This window comes from Muntiacus reevesi, chromosome 2 (assembly GCF_963930625.1).
Source record: "Muntiacus reevesi chromosome 2, mMunRee1.1, whole genome shotgun sequence".
NCBI classification, from domain to species: domain Eukaryota; kingdom Metazoa; phylum Chordata; class Mammalia; order Artiodactyla; family Cervidae; genus Muntiacus; species Muntiacus reevesi.
In genome coordinates, this window is record NC_089250.1 from 277224592 (window position 1) to 277248043 (window position 23452).

General features: G+C 51.1%; 1 protein-coding gene across 2 annotated transcripts; it reads left to right on the plus strand.

Moving 5' to 3' along the window:
* The first annotated feature begins 7905 nt into the window (after positions 1-7905).
* RDH13 (retinol dehydrogenase 13) lies at positions 7906-21494 on the plus strand. 2 transcript variants are annotated; one of them, XM_065926816.1, is made up of 7 exons: positions 7906-8080; positions 10355-10473; positions 12504-12659; positions 15212-15316; positions 16496-16708; positions 17501-17602; positions 19432-21494. In XM_065926816.1, the coding sequence occupies exons 1-7, from the start codon at positions 8016-8018 to the stop codon at positions 19674-19676; spliced, it is 1005 nt and encodes a 334-aa protein (XP_065782888.1). In that variant the 5' UTR covers positions 7906-8015; the 3' UTR covers positions 19677-21494. The 2 variants fall into 2 exon arrangements, with proteins under 2 accessions (XP_065782888.1, XP_065782889.1); XM_065926817.1 differs by lacking the exon at positions 10355-10473 and having other exon boundaries at positions 7957-8080.
* The last annotated feature ends 1958 nt before the right edge of the window (positions 21495-23452 follow it).

Genomic DNA, 23452 nt, shown 5'->3' on the forward strand with positions numbered 1-23452 from the left:
GAAGTGATAACTGGATGGGGTTCTGAAGGATAACTAGGAATTCGCCAAGGAAGATGTTGGCGAGGAACGCTATCCCAGGCTTGGGGAGTGGCATGTGCCAAGTCCCCAGGCCATGCAGGAGCAGGCCCTCAAGCACCAGTCTGGTCCAAGCACGTTCTAAGTGGGGACCCGCAGAGCCCCTCCCTGCCTCTGTGTTATTCTCACTCTAGAGGGTGTGGTGGGGAGACAGAAGACAAACAGGTAGGAACACTCATGTGAATAAGCCTTTCAGATTGTGGCAGTCTCTGCGGAGGAAGTAACGCAAAGGTGAAGCGGTGGAGTGGCCCGGGGCAGGCAGGTGTGGCGACTCCTGGGGAGGGGATCACGGGTGGCTTCTCTGAGGAGGTGGCATGGGCGCCTGGACTTGAATTTCAGGACCCAGGAATGCAGAGAGGGTTTTGGGCAGAGGGAACACCCGGGGAGGCTGGGCAGGTGGGGGTGTGGCTGGCCAGAGGAGAGGAGCCTGGAGACGGTGTGGAGGACGGCCTCGATGTTGATGTTGACCACGGCAGTGGCAAACGACAGGGTGGCCAGACTCCAGCTCAGACGGATTTGCCCCAAGCCTGAGTTTCAAGACGCTCCCTCTCTGGTTGGGGAGGTGACAGGAACACGGGCGGCCGGAAAGGTGCCGTGAACTGAGGCCGCTCGGGCAGGGTGGCAGCTCAGAGGAGTTCTTCCCGGGGCTCAGAGGTTAGGGAAGGGATGCTGCTCTGAGACCAGCTAGCCCTCGAGCGGGGGCAGGAGGACGTGACACCCGGAGGGTGGGTCTAAGAACTGCCCTGGCCGGAGGAGGGAGGCCGGTGGTAAGTTGTTTATTCTCTGGGAGGGACCCAGGGCGACTGGTCTCCCGAAGCTGGAGGAACTTGGCTCTCAGGCTGGGGGGCTGGGGCGGGGGTGGGGGCAGTACTCCAGCTGGGATCCTGGGTTGGAGCAAGTGACTCCAGATTGTTCTCATTTCTTCCTCACTACAAGGAGCATAAACCCCGGTTGCTGCAGTAAAGGCTGGTGGGAAGATGAGGTGTGAAAAGGCAGGTCAAGCGCTTAGAACAGGCTCAGTGCTCAGCCAATGGATGGGTGAAATATAGACAAAGGAATGAATCAATAACTACACAACCAGATCCACATACGTGACAAGGGCTGATTCTGCAGACAGAGAGCTCTGCGCCCCACTGCCTGCTCTCAAGGAATGGGCAGGCTCAGTCCTAAGCTTCTGATGACCATTCATTTATTCAGGACATTTATCCATTCATTTGACAAATGGTTATGAAGCGTCTACTCTAACCAGGCGCTGTGCTAGGGGCCAGGGAACTCAACAGCCCCAAACCGGCCCTCATGGAGTTTATATTCTGGTGGAAAATAAAAAAGTGTGTAGAATGTCAGATGGTGGTCATAAAGCGGGGAAGAGGGTCCAGTGGGTGTCTTTGGGGTTTTATTGGTTGGGGAAATTCTCACCGACACTGTGCAGTTTCAGTGAAGTCCTGAAGGGAGTAGTCTACGGCCATATCACCCAGAACATGCCCGATCTCGTCTGAAGGGAGTAAAAATGAAAGTGTTAGTTACTCAGTTGTGTCCTGCCCTTTGCGAGCCCATGGTAGCCTGCCAGGCTCTTCTGTCCATGGGATTTCCAGGCAAGAATACTGGAGTGAATTGCCATTTCCTCCTCCAGGGGATCTTCCTGACCCAGGGATTGAACCTGCATTCCCTATGTCTCATGCATTGCAGGCAGATTCTTGACCCGCTGAACCATTAGGGAAGTGAGTGAGGTGTGAGGATATCTGGGGAAGGATCTTCAGGCAGGGGCAAGGGCCAGTGCAAAGGTCCTGAAGCGGGTGCTCACGCAGTGAAGCCAGTGTTTCTGGGGCAGAGGTGTAGGGCAAGAAGTCAGAAAGGTGATGGGGGTGAATCGTGGGCTCTCAGGATCACTGTGGGAGTCAGTAACTGACATAGGCTGTAGTGGTGTTTTGATCAAGTTTTTTTTCTTTTTTTAAATTGACCTGAAATTATCCATCTTAAAGTGAACAACTGAATAGTATCTCGTACACTGACAGTGTCATGCAACCATCATATCCATCTAATTCCTAAACAGTTTTATCCTCCTCAAATAAAGTCCATACCCTTATTTTTATTTAAAATTTTTTTTGGCCACACTGCGCAGCATATGGAATGTTGGCTTCCCAACCAGGGATTGAACCCATGTCCTCTGCATTGCAAGGTGATTCTTAACCACTGGACCACTAGGGAAGCCATGGAGTTGCCATTTCCTGAGATCCCAGGGAATCCCTCCATCCTAGCTGAGCTGTTTGCGTGGTGCCTGTCTTGCTCCAGGCAAACTCACTAAGTCTCTCCTTCCATCTCACCACCATTAACTCCCGTCTATGCTTCGCCCCTCCTCCCTGCTTCCCACCCTTCCTTCAGATGATGGAGCCACGAATGTGCTGCGCTGAGCGCCTGTACTAAACCAACAAAACAAGAACGATTGTCTCAGTCACTACGGCCGTGTAACAAATCTTCCCAAGACCTGGTGGCTTCAGACAAGGGCCACATTCAGTCTGCGCGTGAATCTGCCGTCTGCACAGGCCTTGGTGGTGGCGGCATGCAGGAAAGGAAAGTGAGGTCGCTCAGTCGTGTCCGACTCTTTGTGGCCCCATGAACTGTAGCCCGCCAGGCTCCTCCATCCATAGGATTCTCCAGACAAGAGGACTGGAGTGGGTTGCCATTTTCTTTTCCAGGGGATCTTTCCCACCCCGGGATCGAACCTGGGTCTCTCACACTGCAGGCAGGCTCCCGTCTGAGCCATCTCTGCTCTTGGTGAGGTGGGGGTGGATTGGAACCTGAGGCGGCATCAGGACTGGAAATACGAGCCTGGAATCATCAGGGTTCCTCCACCACCTAACCTTTTCTCTATGTGGTCTATCCAGCGTGGTAGCTTCAGGGTCGCTAAACCTGTTTCTTAGGTGTCTGGTAAGGGCTCCAAAAATGCGCGGATAGGAAGGGAGGAGAGAGGGAGAGAGGAGGAGAGGGAGGGAGGAAGAGAGAATGAGAATGGGAATGAACTGGGTGTGATGTCTTGTGATGGGGGAAGAGTTCTCAGTACCTGGGACAGCACCCAACGTTGGCAGGGATTTATTAGCAACATCAACACTGATGAACAAGTGCATACACCTCCTGGTAGTAGATATTCTGAACTCCTCGGGTGCATCTGGGAATCAAATAGGAAGTCCTCAGAGGGAGGAATTTGCATGCGCTGTCCTCTTTATAATAACAACGCTACAGCCATCAGTGCTCTGCTGTTTCCTTTGTCCTGGTCATGAATTACTTTGTCATCCTTCCAAACCCTGTGACAGGCCAGCAAAATGTGGTCCACTGCTTGTTCTTATAAATAAAGTTTTATTGGAATGCAGCCCTGCTCATTTGTTTTCATATCTTCTGTGGCTGCTTCCCTGACATAATGGCAGAGTTGTTGCAACAGGGACTGGATGGCCCCAAAAGCTGAAATTATTTTCTCTCTGGTCCTTTGCAGAATATGCTTGTTAACCCCTGCTCTAGCGGTAGATGATATTAGAAGAACAGTTTATAGAAGAGAAGAAAAAGGGCTAACAGAGGGGATATTTATTTGAGGTTGAGAGAGCCAGCATCAGTATTTTTTTATTAAAAAAATTTCCCCTTATTTTTAATTGTAGTAAGCTGCACATACCATGAAATCTGCCATTTTAACCATTTTTGAATGTACAATTCTATGGCATTAAATGTGTTCACCTTGTTGTGAGCCCATAAACAAACACCATCCATCTCCAGAATTTTCTTCATCTTGGAAAACGGACAATAACTCCAGAACAAGAAAATGCAGATGAACAAAAAGCCAAAAAAAAAAAAAAAAAAAAAAAAACCACCCAAATAAATAAATCACCCATCATCCTGTCTGACAGAGATGCCAAAGAGAAGAGTAGTTTTCTTTTTTTATAAACTCTAAAAATATGTACTTTGATATTTAAGCTTAAAAAAAAGAATCAGTCTGCTCTCCCTGCCTCCCCCCACCATTGGCATTTAAGGAAGAAACTCTGGATGTTCTTAAACATTTGAACTTCCTAAAGTTGTAGACAGAGTCTATCCAGGGACACGTACAGATGAATTAACTTGTACTGTCAGTGTCAGGGGATCTGTGAGGGAAGGGACCTTCTCTGCCTTATTGTTGAATTCCCAGTGTATAGTTCAGTGCCTGGGATGCAGTAGGTACTCATTAGATAGTATTTTAGAGGGAGTGCAGAAATAGGAATAGGAGAGAGTAGGACCATTCTCCTTCTGATAGACGTCGAGGTTGATTTTATTTGTGCCAGTGTCTTGCTATTACAGAGAGACAGGGCAATGAGGAACATTTTCCCAGGTATGTTTCTTTCCCAGTGACCTATTATTTTCTTAGCCTAAATTCTTCCAAGGGGAAGAGGTGGGTCAAAGATTGGCACAGATGGTTTTGCCACATACTACTGAATGACCTTTTAGGAAGGCTGTACCAACTGACGCTCCCACCAGCAGGGAGGTGTACCTGTTTCACCACATCTTTGCCAACATTGGGTATTATCATTGTTTTGATCCTGTCAATCTGATAAGTGAAAAATATTATCTTGTCATTATCCTAATAAGTTTCTTTGATTCCCAGTAAGGCTGAGTAGTTTTTTGTTTCTTGATTTTCTTTCTTTGCAAATTGCCCCTTATATCCTTTGCCTATGCTCCCCCCTCTCTCTGTTAGGGGTGAGACTTTTTTTCCTTATTGATTCATTAGAACAGTTTACATATGAAGGATACTAACTCTGTCATTTTGGTGGGTAAGAAGAGACAGAAGTTGACAGAGGGGAAGTCACTGCTCAAGGTACACATCTAAGAAGAGGTGGAGCAGAAATCTGAAACAAGATCTTTCTAGATTCATGCCTGGGGGTCTGTACAGCCTCTGTGGAAACTTCCCCTTTCCCACATCTTGCCCACTCCATGATTCAGGAACCCTGAGCTCCCACCATCTCAGGAAGGGGAGAAACCTTTTGAAAGACCCAGTTCCCCTTGCAACGCCCCAGCAGCACACCTGTACGTTGATTTGCTGTGTAGACTGAATATTTGGCACAGACTAGACACTCAATAAACAGCGCTGGCTGTGTACTGTACACAGTTGCTCAGTTGTGTTTGATTCTCTGCGACCCCACAGACTGTAGCCCACTAGGCTCCTCTGTCAATTGGAATTCTCCAGGCAAGAAAACTGGAGTGGGTTGTCATTTCTTTCTCCAGGGGGTCTTCTCCACCCAGGGATCAAACTCACGTCTCTTGTGTCTCCTGTATTGCAAGTGGATTCTTGACCACTGTGCCACCAGGGAAACCCACACTTAATAAACAAAAGCTGGCATTATTGCCTTTTTGAAAAAAAAATCTCTTCAGCCACATCTCTTGCCAGCTGCCTACCACTTCAAGTCAAACCTCCTACCATCCAAACAACTTGCCTCATAACTTCTCATGATTCCAGTCAGTCCACTTGAAGAACTCCTACGCATCCTTCAAAACCCTATTTAGGTGTTGCCTCCTCTAGGAAGTCTTCCCTCACTCACTCCTAGCCTGAGTCTCCAATCATAGATCCTGGATGCTGGCCAATGTGTTTTCTTTGGATGCCCTGTTGTGTTTCCTGTGTCCAGGAGGGTTTTCATGACTCACTGTTGGTTCTGCTATCCCGGACCTGCAAGTCACGTCAGCCCTCTGTGTCATAATGGAGCCAAGAGGTGATGCTTCAGAGTTTCTAGATCTTTCTCCACCCTGGACATCCCCATCTCAGAGACCAACCTGGAGTTTGCTGTCCAGGTGCTTTCATCCTGCTCCCAAGAGTTCCTGCTGTTGTTGGGGGGAGGGCCCCCCACCTACAAGACTGCTGACCTCTGGCTCCTCCATCCTGAGTGCTCTATTGACCCCTGAGCCTCTCATCTCCAGCTGTGCACATTTCTGCCACGTCCTACCCCCACTCACCAATTTTAGCTAATAGGCATGTTTTGTCTTGTTAACAAAAAAAGGAAAAGAAAAAAAAAGTTCTTGGGACATTTGGAAACAATTTATTAATCAACTATTTGTCATTTTGAAAGTATTCTAAAGTGTGTCTGTGGATTATTGACAAACTCAATCCAATCAGAAATCAGAGTTACTTGGGTGATATAATTTTTGAAACTAAATTATGAAAATCTTTGCAGTATTTTTTTTTTTTTTTTGCTTTTTAATCAGTTTTATTGCAGTATAATTTACATGGAATGCGTGGGTGCTAAATCGCTTCAGTCATGTCCAACTCTTCGAAACCCCATGAACTGTAACCCGCCAGGCTCCTCCGTCCATGGGATTCTCCAGGCAAGAATCCTGGAGTGGGTTGCCACTTCCTCCTCCAGGGGGCCTTCCCGACCCAGGGGTTGAACTCGTGCCTCTTACATCTCCTGCACTGGCAGGGGGTTCTTTACCACTAGCACCACTTGGGAAGCGTCTTACATGCAATGAAATTCAGTGAATATACTGATGAGACTTCACAAATGTATGCTGTCATGTGTATAAATTCCTGTGTAATCAAGATACTCTTTCCAAAACTCCCCCAAGGTTCCCTTTGCAGTAATCACTTCCCTCACCCCCTCCACCCTTGGTAACCACTGGTCTTCTTTCTCTCACCTAGACTGTCATGTAACTGGAATCATACATATTGTACAAATACCAATAGGTCATTCCTTTTTATTAAGGAAGAGTCCATTGTCTGAGGAGAAGGAAATGGCAACCCACTCCAGTATTCTTGCTTGGAGAATCCCAAGGACGGAGGAGCCTGGTAGGCTACAGTCCACAGACTGCAAAGAGTCCCATAGGACTGAGCGACTTCACTTCCACTTTCTTTCCATTGTCTGAATTTACTATAAATAACTTACTCCTTTAGCTGTGGATGGACATATCTATTACAAGTTGGATTGCTTCCCACTTTTGATTATTTTGATTAAGTGGGATGAGTTGAATTGCCTCTCCCTTCTACCTCCACAAATTTATATATTGAAATCCTAATGTGTAGTAGACCTCGGAATACGATCTTATTCGGAAATAGTTTACGCCCCCATGACCTCCTCACTCAGTACTCCAGGAATCTGGGAACCTCCTAGGCTTGTAGGTCTTGGATCTGGGCATTGAATTTATCAAATTGTCCCAAAAAGTGGACAAATAACTCGTATATTTATGCTACTTATCTATGTGTTTATTGAGGTATACTTGATTTTCAGTGCTACATTAGTTTCAGGTGTACAACACAGCGATTCAAATTTTTTATGGGTTATATTCGGTTTAAAGTTTTTACGAAATACTGGCTGTCGTCCCTGTGCTGTACAGTATAGTCTCGGAGCTGTTTTGTTTTATACATGGCTAGCTCGTAAGGCACACGTATTTTTAGATGAGGAACCAGGCTGATCCATTTGAAAGACACACAGAGGACCCAGGTCCCGAAGGACAGCGGCCCCCTGGGCTCCTGGGTCGGACTTTGAAGCTGGGCCAGTGTGACGTCATTGGAACCGCGTGTAGGCCCCGCCCCCGAGGCCCCGGCCACGCCCCGGCTCCAGAGACTACCATTCCCAGCTGCAGCTGCGCTCGCAGTCCGTCCCCATAGGCCCCGGCCCTGGAGGCCCCGCCCCCGAGGCCCAGGCCGCGCCCCGGCTCCAGAGACTACCATTCCCAGCAGCAGCTGCGCTCGCAGTCCGTCCCCATAGGCCCCGGCCCTGGAGGCCCCGCCCCCGAGGCCCCGGCCACGCCCCGGCCCCAGAGACTACCATTCCCAGCTGCAGCTGCGCTCGCAGTCCGTCCCATGGGCCCCGCCCCTTCCGGAATCGCGGGGTTCCGGCGGCGTGCGCCCTTCCGCACGTGGTCCCGGGCGGCGCGCTCCGGGGCCGACTCCGGGCGCGGGCGTGCGGGCGGCTGCAGTCAGACTCCCACTCCGGCCCGGCATGAGCCGCTACGTTCTGCCGCTGTCCGTGCTGGGCACGGCCGTGGGCGGCGCCGTGCTGCTCAAGTGAGTTCGCGCGGGTCTCTCGGCGCGGTAACGGCGGGCCGGTGGGCTTGGACAGGGAGGGAGGGCCGGGTGGAGATCGCCAGCTCCCCGCCCACCCGGGAGTCGTCCTGTCCACTCATCCAGCAGTGCTCCCAGAGAATGCGGGGACGAGCCTGGGCCCCGAGCGGGCAGGTCACGGCCCAAGGTCGGCCAGAGAAAGGGGCGGATCCGGGCCCTGGTAAACGTTTTGGTCTGCTTGCTCCCGGACTTTTAATGCATTAATTAATTCGTTCAGCAGATACCTACTGAGCACCTCCCATAGGTCACGTCCTGCCCCAGATGCAAGGAACGTGTATGTCACCTGAGCTCTCATTGTCCGGAATCAGAGAAACAAATTAGAACTGTCCAGTCGGTCAATGAAAAGATCGTTATTGCGTGGGATATACACATACGACCGTTCTTTCCTGTGGTTCCTGGGCTAATTCACTTAATAAAAACAAGACGGGGTCTAAGAGCTACAAACTATTAGTTATAAAATAAACTACAAGGATATATTGTACAACCAGGGGAATATAGCAAATTTTTTATAATATAAATGGAATATAACCTTTAAATATTGTAAAGCATTATGTTGTACACCTGTACTGTATATAATATTGTATATCAACTATTGTTCAATATAAAAATCCCCCCCCCACTCCAAACTACAATACAGCAGCCAAATATTCCATCGCAGTACCATTCAATAGAACTTCCTGTGAAGATGGAAATCTTTTACATTCGCCCTGGCTATTGCAAGCCATGCGGTGTGACTACTGAGCACCTAAAAATATAACCGTGTTATGCTTGTAGTAACAGTATTATACTGTACACTTAAAAATTTGTTAAAACTGTAGACCTCATGTTAAGTGTTCAGGATTAGCAATATGTATTTTATTACAGTTACTCAAGATATTAGCTGGGACTTAGGCCAGCAAGTGATTGCAGTATTAAAGTATCTTTTTTTACTCTCATAAGGGGTTGAAGGATAGACTGACTGTTAATCTCTTTGAATAAATACATTTGGGCTTGTTCATCTGCTCTGTGATGAGGCTTCATTTTGAACTTGTTCCTCCTCATCCAATAAAGTTTTTTGTGTAGCTGGCTGGTATCTTGTTTTTTATAAACTCCTGAATTGTAAATATTAGCCACCTTTTTTTTGAAGGCTCTAAGGAATGGAAATAATTTTTCCTTATAATAGAAATCATCGGGAAATTTCCTGGTGGTCCGGGGGTTAGGACTTGGCGCTTTCACTGCCGGGGCCTGTGTTCAGTCCTTGGTTGGGGAAGTAAGAACCCTCAAAGCAGAAGGCGTGGCCAAAAAATTCATCAGCTGCTGTTTTTATTTTTATTCATGCTGATGTCTTAGTTCTGAAAAGGCTTAAAAATAATACTAATAAAAAATACCAGCTTGGGAAGAATAAAAGAAAGCTGAATGCCCTGGTTGGGGATGGGGAATATGACTATTTTTAATTAAAAATGACCCTCTTGTCTGGAGAGGACACTGTTTCTCTGGCCAGCTTCCTGTTGGTGACATTTAGTTTCCAGTATTTAGCCTCTGGAGTATGGACACAGTTGCAGAATAAGGCCCTCCTGCCCTCTCTTCTGGGCACATCCTAATGCCCAGAACCTATGACTTTCCTTACCTGTCAAAGGGGACTCTGCAGATGTCACTGAGGACCTCCATGATGGGAGATGATCACCAGGTGGCCGCAGCGTCGTCACAACGGTACTCACAAGAGGGAGGCGGGGGAATCAGAGCCAGGGACTTGACGCTGCTGTGTTGCTGACTTTGAAGGCGGGGGAAGGGGCCACGAGCCCAGGGATGCAGGCGGCCCTTAGAATCTGGAAAAGGCTCGGAAACAATTCTCAATTCTCCCTCGCGCCTCCAGGAACACAGCGCTGCCGACATCTCGGTTTTAGCCTGTGAGACCCGTCTCGGACTCTGACCCGCAGACTCTAGGGAAACACCACTGTGTGGTTTTCACCCACTGAGCTCCTAGTGACATGTTACAACAGCCGGAGGGGTCGAACACAGGGGTCTTTATCAGCTAAAGATGGTTATGACGAGGAGGCTCCCCCACACCAGGCAGTGTTGAGTAACCACAGGGCTCCCTCTGGTTGTGTGATGTTCCCATCTTTCCGCTGGGGGAACACAAGCTCACAGCGGTCCCTTGCCTGAGATCGTAACTGTCAGGGGTCCCTGCGGTGAGAGTGGACAGACAGATGGAACTGACCTCCCGTTTCCTACCTCCAGGGACTTTGTCGCTGGCGGGGCTTGTCCCAGCAAGGCCACCATTCCTGGGAAGACTGTCATTGTGACTGGTGCCAACACGGGCATCGGGAAGCAGACCGCCCTGGAGCTGGCCAGAAGAGGTGGGCACCTGCTTCTCGGCCCGGGGCTCGGGTGCGAGATCTGGTGGTGGACGATGGGATTCCCCTGGGGATGTTAAGATCTGGTGTTAAGACCTGAGGGTGGACATTGGGATTTCCCTGGGGGTGTTAAGGCTTCTGATTCTTTCGGTTTTGCAAGTGGCAGAAACAAACGCAGGCTGGCTTAAGCCCCAGAGCCTGGTGTTCCTGGAAGGGGGCGGGTGAGTCCAGGGGCTCAGAGGAGCCTGTGGACACTCAGCAGTTTCCGGTTTGGGTTTTTCTCTGTATCAGCCTCGCCCTCTACTATGCTAGTTGGACTCACTCCCATTGACTGGGTCGGGGCCTGGGTCAGAGGTTGGGAATAAGACTTGACTTCTGGCTCTTCCAAGCTTACTGATCAGGTCTTTAATAGAAAGAATTCCCCCTTCGATTTGGGTCTGTTTGATGTTTTTCTCATGGTCAGAGTGGGCTTATGGAGACATGTCCCCCTCAGCACACAGATCTCTCTCTTTAAAAAATTCATGTATTTTTGGCCCCACTGTGTGGCATGCAGGATCTTAGTTCCCTGACCAGGGATCAAACCCGTGCCCCTTGCAACAGAAGCTCGGATTCCTAACCACAGGCCCGCCAGGGGGTTCCCCACAGAGCTCTCTTGAATTTAGAATCGGTGGGGTTTCTGGGGGGACAGGTAGGAGAGAGGGAGGCGGCCCGGGTTTTGTTTGAACAGCTGGAAGACCAGAGTTGGGAGGGACAGGCCGGGGCAGGCGTGAGGGCTGGGGAGGCTGGGACCTCTCCTTGCGGGGGTTGAGTTGTGGTGGGTCCCTGCTGGATCAGCCAGGCCCGAGCTGCATGTTCGCCCCAAGGTCAGTGATGGGGGCCATGATGGGCGGTCCTCTGCCCCTGCGCCTCATCACACGGGGTTTCCCCAAGGGAGGGGCAGGTGTTCCTTTCAGGACCAGGTGAGACCGGAACTTGGGCCGACACGCCCACCGCCGTCCAAGGGCCAGGCTGGCCCTGCGAGGGTGGAGGAGCCCGGACTTGACGAGCTCTGCCCTGGACTGTGTGACGGGGCAGCCGGTGTGCGAGGCGGCTGGTCCACCCCAGGGGAGCCGCAAAGACCCACCCAGTCAGCATCGTTGTTGCCCATCCTTCTCTCAGCCCTGTTCCTTCTCATTTTTTTAATTTGAAAAAAAAGTTTTTTTTTTTTAACGGCTGTATTAGGATTTAATTCACACGTTTAAAATATACACTTATGTGATTTTTAGTATATTCACAGAAATGTGCACCCATTACTGCTGTCCATTGTAGAACATTTTTCATCACCCCCAAAGTAAAACCTGGGTCCTCTAAGCCATCACCCTCTTAATTTCCCATCCTCTGCAAAGCTAGGAAACCACTGATCTTCCTTCTGTGGATTTGCCTCTTCTGGGCATTTCAGATTAATGGAGTCATACACTGCCCTTTTATGTCTGCTTTCTTTGAGTGAGTGAGCATCATGTTTGTGAGGCTGATCCATGGTCTGGATGTTTTGCGATTTCCTTCCTTTTCATGGTGGAGTAATATTCCATGGATGGATAGACCATGTTTCCCTTATTCATGTATCCCTTAATAATTTTTAAAAATATTGGAGTATAGTTGGTTTTGTAGCTTCAGTTCTGCAGCAAAGTGATTCTGTTTTACATACACATGTATCTATTCTTTTTCAACTTATGTCCCATTTAGCTCGTTACAGAATATCGATCAGCATTCCCTGTGGCCTCCAGTAGGTCCTTGTTGGTTATCTATTTTATATACAGCCGTGTGTATATGTTAGTCCCAAGCTCCCAGTTTATCCCTCCCCTCCACGTTCATTCTTCCCTTGATGGACATTTGGGGCGTTTCTGCCTCTGGCTGCTGGGAATGGTGCCGCTGTGTACGTGTGAGTACATGGTTTTGTAAGGACTTATGTTTTCATTTATCTTGGGTACGTACACTTAGGAGTGGATCTTTCTTATGTTTATTAAAAATTTTTTTTTCTCATCTGGCTCTTCCAGGAGGCAACGTCATTTTGGCCTGTCGAGACATGGAGAAGTGCGAAGCGGCGGCCAGGGAGATCCGAGGGGAGACCCTGAATCACCACGTCAACGCCCGGCACCTGGACTTGGCCTCCCTTAGGTCCATCCGAGAGTTCGCGGCGAAGGTCGCTGAAGGTAGGAGGGCGGCCGCTGGCCTTGCGAGGGAGGGCTTGAGCGGCCGGGGGTGAGGAGGGGTCGCACCAGGCAGGTCCTGGAGCTGAGTGTTGGCCACTGGCTGTTTTTGTTCATCTTTGGGTGCAGATTTTACATTTTTTTCTTTTTGACATTTTCACGTTTACATATTTGTCATTTTTACATGTGGGAAAGCAAATCAAAGAATAACATTTCACGACACATGACTATTATATGGAATTCAGATTGTGTTTTATTTTTTTGGCCACACTGCATGGCTTGTAGGATGTTAGTTCCCAGGCCACAGATTGAACCTGCTCTCTGGGCAGTGAAAGCACAGAGTCCTAACTCCTGGGAATTCCTGGAATTCAGATTTTAGTTTCCCTAAAGGTTTTTTTTTTTTTTTTTTAAACTGGAGTATAATTGTTTACAATGTTATGTTTCTGCTGTAGAAGAATGTGAATCAGCTATATGTTCACACATATCTCCATAAAGGGTCTTTCTTGGTGGCTCAGTGGTAAAGAACCCGCCTGTCAATGCAGGAGGTGTGAGTTCAATCCCTGGGTCAGGAAGATCTGCTGGAGAAGGGAATGGCAACCCATTCCAGTATTGTTGCCTGGAGAATCCCATGGACAGAGGAGCCTGACGGGCTATAGTCCATGGGGTTGCAAAGAGTCAGACAGGACTGAATGACTCAACAACAACAAAATCATCTCTGTAAAGTTTTATTGACACACAGCTGGGCCCATCAGTTTCCATTTTGTCTGTGGTTGCTCTAGTCCTGCGAGGGCAGAGCTCAGTGGAGACAGACCAAATCGCCTGCAAAACTGATGGTATTTGCTGCCTGGCCCTTTACAGAAGAAGGTTACCGAGTCCCGCTCTCCAGGAAACCCAAGTCCTTCTGTCTGAGCTGGGCCCCTGGGAGAAGCAGAGGCCGGGAACGGATTTGATGTGTAGGGAGGCAGAGGAAGAGTTAACCGGGAGAAGGGCAGAAACACCGAGTCACCCACTGTTTGCTCAGGCTATCTGGCGCTGAGGTGACTCCGGGGACACAGACGTGAGTCAGATTCAGGCTCTGTCCCTGGAGTGACCGGGCTGTGTCGGCCGTGAGGACAGGTGACTCAGAGGGGACCTGCAGGCACGATGCGGAGCACCCAGAAACGCCCACCTTCTCCGCTGGGCGTTTCCTGCTGCAGATCCAGAAATCAGGCTGGCGTTTCTTTGCACTTCCATCTCCTTGATGGCTGACTCACTCTTCCTGCTGCTCGCCACACGGTCTCGGAACCGCTTACATATTTATTTATTTTCTGAACAGGAATAAAATTTGCAAGCTTAAACGTTCAGAAAGTGCAAATGGGGATACAGGAGAGCATCTTCCTGGCGCACCCGCCACCCACTCCCTGGATGCTGTCCTCAGATGGATTCACTGCTTCACCCGCTGTGTGTCCTCTGGGGACTGTTTCTGCGTGGATAAAGCCAGTGGGGGACACACCTGCCTGTGTGTTTTTTGTATAAACCGAAGCCTGTTACCTAGCTGATCCTGCCCCTTGCTGTTTGTCCCCAGTTCTCCCCGGGAGATCAGTGCGGGCGGAACTTTTTCCTTTTATTGTGTGGCTGTCTTGTGTATGTTTGTTTCTTTCCCTGCCACTGTGGGACTTGCAGGATTTAGTTCCCGACCAGGCATTGAGTCCATGAGCCTTGCTGTGGAAGCGTGGAGTCCTAACCACTGGACGCCAGGGAATTCCTGTGTGTGTGTGTGTGTTTAAATTTTTATTGAAATATAATTGACTTACAGTGTTTTGTTAGTTTCAGGTCTACAGCAAGCTTGAGCTCTGATTTACTTACATACACACATGAATGCTCATAAAAATATATATTTTTTTAAGATTCTTTTCTATTCTAGAGTATTACAAGGTATTGAGTATAGTTCCCTGTGCCATACAGTAGGGCTCTGTTGGTTATCTGTTTTATATATAGTAGCGAGTATGTGTTAATCCCAGATTCCTAATTAACCCCTCCCCCTGCACCTTGGTAACCATAAGTTTTCGATGTCTGTGACTATTTCTGTTTTGTAAATAAAGTCATTAGTATCCTTTTTTTTAAGATTCCGTTTATAAGTGAGAGGATGACATGGTTGGATGACATCATTGGCTCAACGGACATGAGTCTGAGCAAACTCCGGGAGACAGTGAAGGACAGGGAAGCCTGGCGTGCTGCAGTTCGTGTGGTCGCAGAGTCGGACGCAAACTTAGTGACTGAACAATAACAACATTTAAGTGATATCATATAATTTTGCCTTTCTCTGGCTCACTTCACCTAGTATGATGATCTCTAGGTCCGTCCCTGTTGCTGTAAGTGGCATTATTTCATTCTTTTTTGAGGGCCGAATAATATTCCATTGTGCTATGTCTTCTTTATCCATTCCCCTGTCGATGGACACTTAAGTTTCAGAAAGTACTTTTTAGGTGGATGAAGCCATCCTACCTGGCAGGTTCTGTTACCCACTTCACAGAGGGGGAAACTGAGTCCCATTTGTCCTCACCCCTGTTTTCCAGAGGAGGAGCATGTCCACATCCTGATCAATAATGCGGCTGTGATGCGGTGCCCCCACTGGACCACCGAGGACGGCTTTGAGATGCAGCTTGGCGTTAACTACCTGGGTGAGGCTGTGGGCTGAGTGGCATCGGCCCGGGATGTGGGTGAGGGCCCCTGTGGACCAGACACAGGCTCCGGGAGGGGTCTTCCTCCACTCTCCAAGGCGGCCACGCCTGGGGTCACCTGGCAGCTCGGGGAGCCCCCTGTTCACGGCTGGACCTTCAGTCCTTCGGACCTTTCATCAGGCTCTTGGCCTCTTGTCCCTTTGTCTGTCTGTCCTCCAGTCTCTGTCTGTCCTTCACTTGCTGGGTCAGTTTATCTGTTGTCACTCTGAGCCCATCAAGAGGGCTGAGGGACATCGGGTAGACATCAGTCATACCGGATTAGGGACTATCCTAATGACCTCGTTTAAACTTTTATCACCTTTCTGTAGAACCTCTCTCCAAATAAGGTCACATTCCAAGGTACTGGAGGCTAGGACATTTTTTTTTAGGGGTACTTGAGGGGTGACATGGCTTCCCTGGTGGTTCAGGTGGTAAAATATCTCCCTTCAGTGCAGGAGACCTGGGTTCGATCCCTGGGTGGGGAAGAGCCCTTGGAAAAGGGAATGAGCAACTTAAGCACACACAATTCACCCGTAACACGTGTGACTATCTTTATCTGCTACTGGCTGGAACTCGGTTATGTGACCTGGTGGAGCTGCAAGGGAGACTGGGAAATGTGGTCTTTTACTGGGCAGTCTCATGGGTAACCCAAAATTCTATCACTGGGAAAGAAACGGAGAGAGGATTTTGAGAGACAGACGGCCCTCATAGAGGCTTATCACAGGACTTTGTGATAATTAGTTGTGGGGACTGTCTTGTGCATTGCAGGATTTTTTATTTTAGGTGCACCACAGGGCTTGTAGGATCTCAGTTTACTGGGCTGGGATTGCACCCAGGTGGCAGCAGTGAGATCCCAGCATCCTAACCACGAGGCCCCCAGGCAACTCCTGCACTGGGGGATTTCTAGCCCAATCCCTGGCCTTCACCCGTTAGGTTGCAGTAGCACTCCTTGTACGGTCCACAGCCGTGATGATCAAGATCGCCTCCAGACTTTGCCAAATGCCCCCTGGAGGGCAGGGGGGACCCTGCTGAGAAACACAGGTTATGGAAGGAGGCACTAAGGTGATGATGTTCTCAGTAGGGTCCTACGCCCGGGACAAGAATTCAGGAAAAGTTGTCTCTCTGTTTTCCTCCTTCCAGGCCACTTCCTTTTGACGAACTTGCTACTGGACAAGCTGAAAGCCTCCGCCCCTTCGCGCATCATCAACGTCTCGTCCTTGGCCCACGTTGCTGGGCACATCGACTTCGAGGACTTGAACTGGGAGAAGAGGAAGTACGACACGAAGGCGGCCTATTGCCAGAGCAAGCTGGCCATTGTCCTCTCCACCAAGGAGCTGAGCCGGCGGCTGCAGGGTGCGTGTGGCCGAGCCTCGCTGGGCTCCCCTCTCCGTTGGCTCCGAGCCTGAAACAGTCCTGCCGTGACCCTGGGTGGACGGGAGGTCAAGCAGTGGCTCCAGGACAGCAGGCCAACCCATGCCACACGTCCCATCAGCTCCCCGCTGGTGCCCGAAGCAGACATCACTAATTGATCACTGCACTCTCCTCCGCTCATCCCATGCAGACACCCAAGCCTTTGCTGTTCTAGGCCAGTGGAGCTTTGGCAGTATCTGGAGATGTTTTTGGCTGTCCGTCTGGGGAGGAGGGGCGGGTTGGCAGATGTTCCAGGCATCTCGTGGGCAGGGGCCAGGGGTGGTGCTCAACATCCTGCAACGCACAGGATAAAGAATGATCCCAGCTCAGCGTCCGTAGTGCCAAAGCTGAAGAGCCTGCCCTTTGCCCTTGCTTCTCAAAGAGGGTCTGTGGACCAGCAGCGTGGGCTCACCTGAGCGCTTGTCATAATTGCAGCATCTCAGTCCGCACCCCCCACCCCCGCCCCGACCACTGCTTCAGAGTCTGGGTGTGGAGCCTAGCGGTCTGGGCTTCTCCAGCCCTCCAGGTGATGTTTACGCACTCAGATTCAGAGGCTTTGCTTTGGGCAGCTGTGAGACAGCTGCCGTGCAAGATAAAAACACGGATGTGAAGGTTTCAGAGCAGGAGGGTGATGTAGACTCGGGGGAGTCCTAGATTCCAGGGCGGGCAGCGTCAGCCTTCCAGGTAAGGGGTGGACCTGCTGTCTGTTTGCCTCACTCTTCCCTTCTGTCCCAGGCACGGGCGTGACTGTCAATGCCTTGCATCCCGGCGTGGCCAGGACAGAGCTGGGCAGACACACGGGCATGCACAGCTCCGCCTTCTCCAGCTTCACACTCGGTAAGTCCCCTCCCGGCCTGGGGTGCGTTACCTGAACCCCTGTCCTCCCAGCTTGGGGCCCAGGGCCCTCCCTCAGTGTATCAGGGTTTTCCAGGGAAGCTGAATCAATAGGATATACAGGGGTATTTAGAGAGATTGGCTAGGAGGGTTTGGCTCATGCATCTTTGGGGCCAGGAAGTCCCAGGACCTGCCCTGTATGTCAGAGGCCTAGGAACGCTGGCCCTGCACTTCCAGCCCAAACCCGAGGGCCCGAGGACCAGGGGAACCGTTGGTGTAAGTCCCAGGCTGACTTGAAAGCCAAGAGGGGTGGCCGTCCGGGCTCAACGTCCCACCAGTTAACTTCCCAGTGCCCACCCAGCTTGGGAGGGTGGATTTCACAGTCTTTACACACACCCTCACAGACACAGGAAACAGTATTCCCCCTGCTCTCTGGGCATCTCGTAGCTCAGTAAGTTCACACATACATTTTCTCTCTCTTTTACCTTTTGGCCGCTTTGCACGTGGGATCTTAGTTTCCTGACCAGGAACGGAACCTGTGCCGCCTGCGTGGGCAGCTCCTAGTCTTAACCACTGGACCATCAGGGAAGTCCCCACACATAAAATTAACATCACACTCGGAGTCTGTCTCAGGGGCTTTTTCTGCTTTCCCCTGTGTCTTCCCTGGTACCAGCTCACATCATGTGTCTGCGCAGCTGCCAGCCTCAGAACACCCTGGGAAACAGGCCAGAGCCTGTGTTGTTCTGTCGCTCAGTCGTGTCCAACCCTTTGTGACCCCATGGGCTGCAGCACGCCAGGCTTCCCTGTCCCTCACCATCTCCCAGAGCTTGCTCAAACCCCTGTCCATCGAGTCAGTGGTGCCATCCAAACATCTCATCCTCTGTCGTCCCCTTCTCCTCCTGCCTTCAGTCTTTCCCAGCATCAGCGTCTTTTCTAGAAAATGAGTTGGCTCTTCACGTCAGATGGCCAGATTATTGGGGCTTCAGCTTCAGCATCAGTCCTTCCAGTGATAGGTGAGAAAAGTGTTTCAGAGGAGGAGGTCATGGGGCTGACTGCCTGGAGTCCAGCCATGCGTGGGATAGCTCCAGTTTCATCCCAAACTGGCTGGGCCACCCAGGGAAGAGACTTCTTTCCAAATCCCTATTTCCTTATCTGCCAAGTAAGGCTCATAGTACCTGTCTCACAGTGGGGAGGACTAGATGAGACCACCCTGAAAAGGGCCAGCACAGATTTAGGCTGTGCCTGGCCCAGATTTAGGCTGAATAAATAGTGAGAGCTTTATAACTAGTGTTTGTTATCCTGGCAAACATTTTAGTTGGTGGCGGCTAGGTATCAAGAATCTTAAGCTGAGGCTGGCACTGGAGATAATACACAAAAGTTAGTTTAAAGAGAGATTGGGGTGGTGGGAGTACTTCCTTGGTGGTCCAGTAGTTAAGACTCTGTGCCTCCACTGCAGGGGCCACAGGTTCAATCCCTGGTTGGGGAACTAAGATTCCATGTGCCACGCATGGCGTAGCCAAAAACAAAACAGAAAGAGAGATCGGGTGGGGTGAGGACTTGGACCTTCCACTTGCCTGGGAAAAGCCAGGGGGGCTTCCTGGAGGAGGCAGCTTTCAGGCTGGTTCCTGCCTCTGGAGCTGGTTTGTCTGGGCAGTGCCAGGGAAGGGAGCTCCTGTGTGAGGAACCAGAGGGGCAGAGGCCTGGGCGTGAGCTCTGGGGGGCTCCAGGGACCCTTCTGGCTTTGGTGGGCCCTGAGCAACCCGGGCTGAGGTGGGCTTTCTGTACCTTCCTCTCTGAACGTCTGGACTGAACTCTCTGTGGACTGACTGCAGGGCCCATCTTCTGGCTGCTGGTCAAGAGCCCCCAGCTGGCGGCCCAGCCCAGCGTCTACCTGGCCGTGGCGGAGGAGCTGGAGGGTGTTTCTGGAAAGTACTTTGATGTACTCAGAGAGAAGGCTCCGGCCCCGGAAGCTGAGGATGAGGAAGCAGCCAAGAGGCTTTGGGCTGAAAGTGCGCGCCTGGTGGGCTTGGAGATGTCCCATGGGTCCACTGAGAGGGGACAGCCGCTCCCCGAATAAGCCCGGGAACAGCCAGCAGGGAGCAGAGCCGCTCCTGTGGCCGGCAACCGACCAAACCCAGCTGTCCTGCCCGCAGCGTCCACCAGGTGGCGGTATTGGCGAGGGCCCGGCTCGTCGGAGCTACGGGTTTCCCAGTAGTCATGTCTGGACGTGAGAGTTGGGCCATGAAGAAGGCTGAGCACCGAGTCTTTGGAACTGTGATGCTGGAGAAGGCTCTTGAGAGTCAACCAGTCCATTCTAAAGGAAATCAACCGTGAATATTCATTGGAAGGACTGACGCTGAAGCTGAAGCACCAACACTTTGGCCACCTGATGCAACGAACTGACTCACTGGGAAAGACCCCGATGCTGGGAAAGATTGAAGGTGGGAGGGGAAGGGGACGACAGAGGATGAGGTGGCTGGATGGCATCACCGACTCAGTGGACACGAGTTTGAGCAAACTCGTGGAGACAGTGAAGGATGGGGAGCCTGGCGCGCTGCAGTCCATGGGGCCGCAGAGTCGGACCCGACTGAGCGACTGAAGAGCAAATTGTCCGAGGGGCGCTGACTGCATGCCTGCGGCTCCCTCTAGGTGGTGGCGTTGCCTCTTTTCTGGCTGCAGTGGATCGGCCCCCGGGTGAGCACCTGGCCTGGGGCTGGCTGGCACAGTGTGCCCTGCTGCCGACAGCTGCGGCGGGCCAGTGGACGCCTCCTTTGGGAATCCACACCAGGAGTTTTGGGGGCGGTGTCACCTGCCCCTGGTGGGGACCATGCCTGAGACAGGATGGCCCGTGGGCAGGTTTGTCTGACGCCGCTTGAGCGGGTTCGTGGTCCGCTGTGTGACTGTGTGACCTCTGATCTCCTTTCTCAGCCTTGGCTTCCCCAGCCGTTCACCGGACGGCTCATCACATGGGGACGAGCTTCCCCTGGCTCATCAACTTCCTTGCCAGTGGCTATTTACTGAGGCCCTGGCGCATGCTGGACCCCGGTGAGGTGCTGGTGATGCCCCCTCAGGAACAGACCCTGTTGTCTCCATATCACACTGGCGACATCCCGGGGGGATGGGGAGCAGGCAGGGAGGAACCGCTGAGGAGCCCGGAGGCCCGGGACCACGACCATCACTGCAGTTCCTGTGGGAGCTTCAATCACAGACTCTCCAACTTTAATGAAAGAAAAGCAAAACTGTAACTTGAGTCATAGGTTTCATTTTCTTCCTTTATGTGTGTATGTGTGTGGCGGGGGCAGTGCTAAGGAGCTGGCCCGAAAGAACTTGTATTTATTACATTTAGAGAATGGGCTGTTGACTTAACTACCGCCAGGGCGGTAACCGGCTCAGAAGGTGAGACGTTTGGGGACTAAAGGGGCCCGGTCCTCCTTTCACGTGGTGACAGCCCTTGAGGTCTGGGCGCCTTTCGATTTAGAAGCGGGGCTGATGCTCCGCTTGGGCACAGGGTGGGAGGTACCCCACGGAGCTCAGTTATCGAGGTAAAACGTGTCTTAACGTTAAAATGTTTAATACTTGGGAGAACTGTGGAGGCCATATCCTACGATGCGCAGAAGGGCAGAGAAGGACCCTGTCCCGAATGCTGTCAGTGCCCAGGGGGTGGGTGGGAGGAGGAGCCGAAGACGCCCCAATGCTCCATGGACATGGCGAGTGTTGCTTCTGTTCCCCCGTCGGGCGGACAGTGGACAGAGGACTGGTGTGGGGTGACCGGGCCCCCCCACCTCCCCCTCTGTGCCCGCTGTCTTCTCACTGTGTGGGCTGCACCTGGACACTCACTTGTTTTTTTTTTTTTTTTGAAAGACAATGAGATTAAAATAAAATAATTATTTGGTTGTGTCGGCCTGTTTCATTCGGGAGTGAGGGCTGTCTGCTGTGGTTGCTCCGTGGCAGGCGGGATCTTAGTTCCCCGACCTGGGCTCAAACGCATAGCCCCCGCTCTGGAGGCGCTGGACCACCAGGGAAGTCCCTTCTCTCTCTTTTTAAGGGCTTCTGATACCGCTTGGCTCATTCAGACAATCCGGATCGTCTTCCTCCTTTGACATTGGCTGTTAGGAACTTGAACCCGTCATCCACCTTGCTCCCCCTTTGCCCTGTAAAGTAGAAGCTTCTGGGGATTAGGATGTGAACACCTTGGGGGGCACCCACTTTTCTGCCGACCACACTGTTCTTTTCAAAATCCTTAAGCAAAAGTCCTTTCTGCTTAAATTAAGAGGAATCATCAGCTTCACCAAGGTTGTTGGCAAGCAGATCAACTGAAAAGAATAGATTTTTAAAATCACAAACTCCCCACTATCTGCTTTCAAGAAAAAAAAAAATGGGGCTGTGTTAGCAAGAAGAGGGGTTGGAATTCAGAGTCTGAATCCACAGCCCGCTCTCTTTCTGGGGGAGGGTTATAGGTCCAAATGTCCGTGAGAACCTCTGACCGCACGGAGATTTGTCTGTTACGGACGTGCAAGCAACCTGCGGCTCACAGCTGATGCTAACCACAAACCTTCACAACCAACATCCGCTTCCTTTCTGAAACTGAGAAACCCCGAAGGCCACAAGTGTTGAGTCACATGTCAGCTTCACCCTCAGCTGCTTCTCTGAAGGCTTTGAGGTGGTTCACAAACCCAGCTACCGCCTTCAGACGGACGGAAGACAATTAAACCGATCTACAACAAGACAGGGCAAAGCAAAACCCAAACGTGCAGAAGGAGCCCAGAGAGCAGACGGTGGCAAAGTCATGCACGGACCTGGGGCCCACTGTGGACGGGGTGCTTGGGTGGGCTCTTCACCACGGGAGACCAGGCCGGGGTCACATCCTTCATGCTGCCCTTTGGGGCTCGGGAGCTGTGTCGGGATGGTTTGGACTGCCGATCACGGGACACGAAGGGTTTAAACTGAACTGACGTGTGCACACGACCCTCTGTAAAGTAGATGGCTAGTGGGAAGCCGCTGTGTAGAGAGGGAGCTCAGCTCAGCGCTCTGTGATGACCCAGAGGGCGGGATGGTGGAGGGAGGCTCCGGAGGGAGGGGTATATGTATGTGTGTGACTTCCCTAATAGCTCAGTTGGTAAAGAATCCACCTGCAATGCAGGAGACCCGAGTTCCATTCCTGGGTCGGGAAGATCCGCTAGAGAAGGGACAGGCTACCCACTCCAGTCTCTGGCCTGGAGGACTCCATGGACTGTATAGTCCATGGGGTCGCAGGGGTCGCAGAGTCGGACACAATTGAGCGACTTTCACTTCACATGGCTGATTCGTGTTGTTGTACGGCAGAAACTAACAAAACGTTGTAGAGCAATTATATTTCAATTAACAAACAGGGTTTAATCTGAGCTGACCTTCACCCTGCGCAAAAGCAAGAAGGAATTCCATTTTACAGAAGTACAAGCCCAGGGCTGTGGCAGGCTTTGGGTTCAGTAACATCCTGAGGATTCCTCCTGCAAGGCGGGGTCCAACAATTACGTCACCCCAAGGCAGGGCTCTGTGGCCGGTTGAACAGAGGTGCTTCCCCTAAAAGGTACATCCGGCCCTCCCCCCACCCCCCCCACCCCGTACCTTTGAATGGAGCCAATTTGGAAAAAGGGTTTTTTTAAAAGATTTTTTTGATGTGGAGCATTTTTAAAGTCAATAAGGAGTTCAGGATCTGAGCCACAGTCAGCTCCCGGTCTTGTTTTTGCTGACTGTGTAGAGCTTCTCCATTTTTGGCTGCAAAGAATATAATCAATCTGATTTTGGTGATGTTCATGTGCAGAGTCTTCTCTTGTGCTGTTGGAAGAGTGTGTTTGCTATGACGAGTGTGTTCTC

Bases quoted from the DNA above. Each gene is read 5' to 3' on its own strand.
- RDH13 (XM_065926816.1), top strand. From the start codon at position 8,016: ATGAGCCGCTACGTTCTGCCGCTGTCCGTGCTGGGCACGGCCGTGGGC. The intron at 8,081-10,354 runs GTGAGTTCGCGC...TCCTACCTCCAG, and splicing joins GGCGGCGCCGTGCTGCTCAA to GGACTTTGTCGCTGGCGGGG. The intron at 16,709-17,500 runs GTGCGTGTGGCC...CTTCTGTCCCAG, and splicing joins GCTGAGCCGGCGGCTGCAGG to GCACGGGCGTGACTGTCAAT.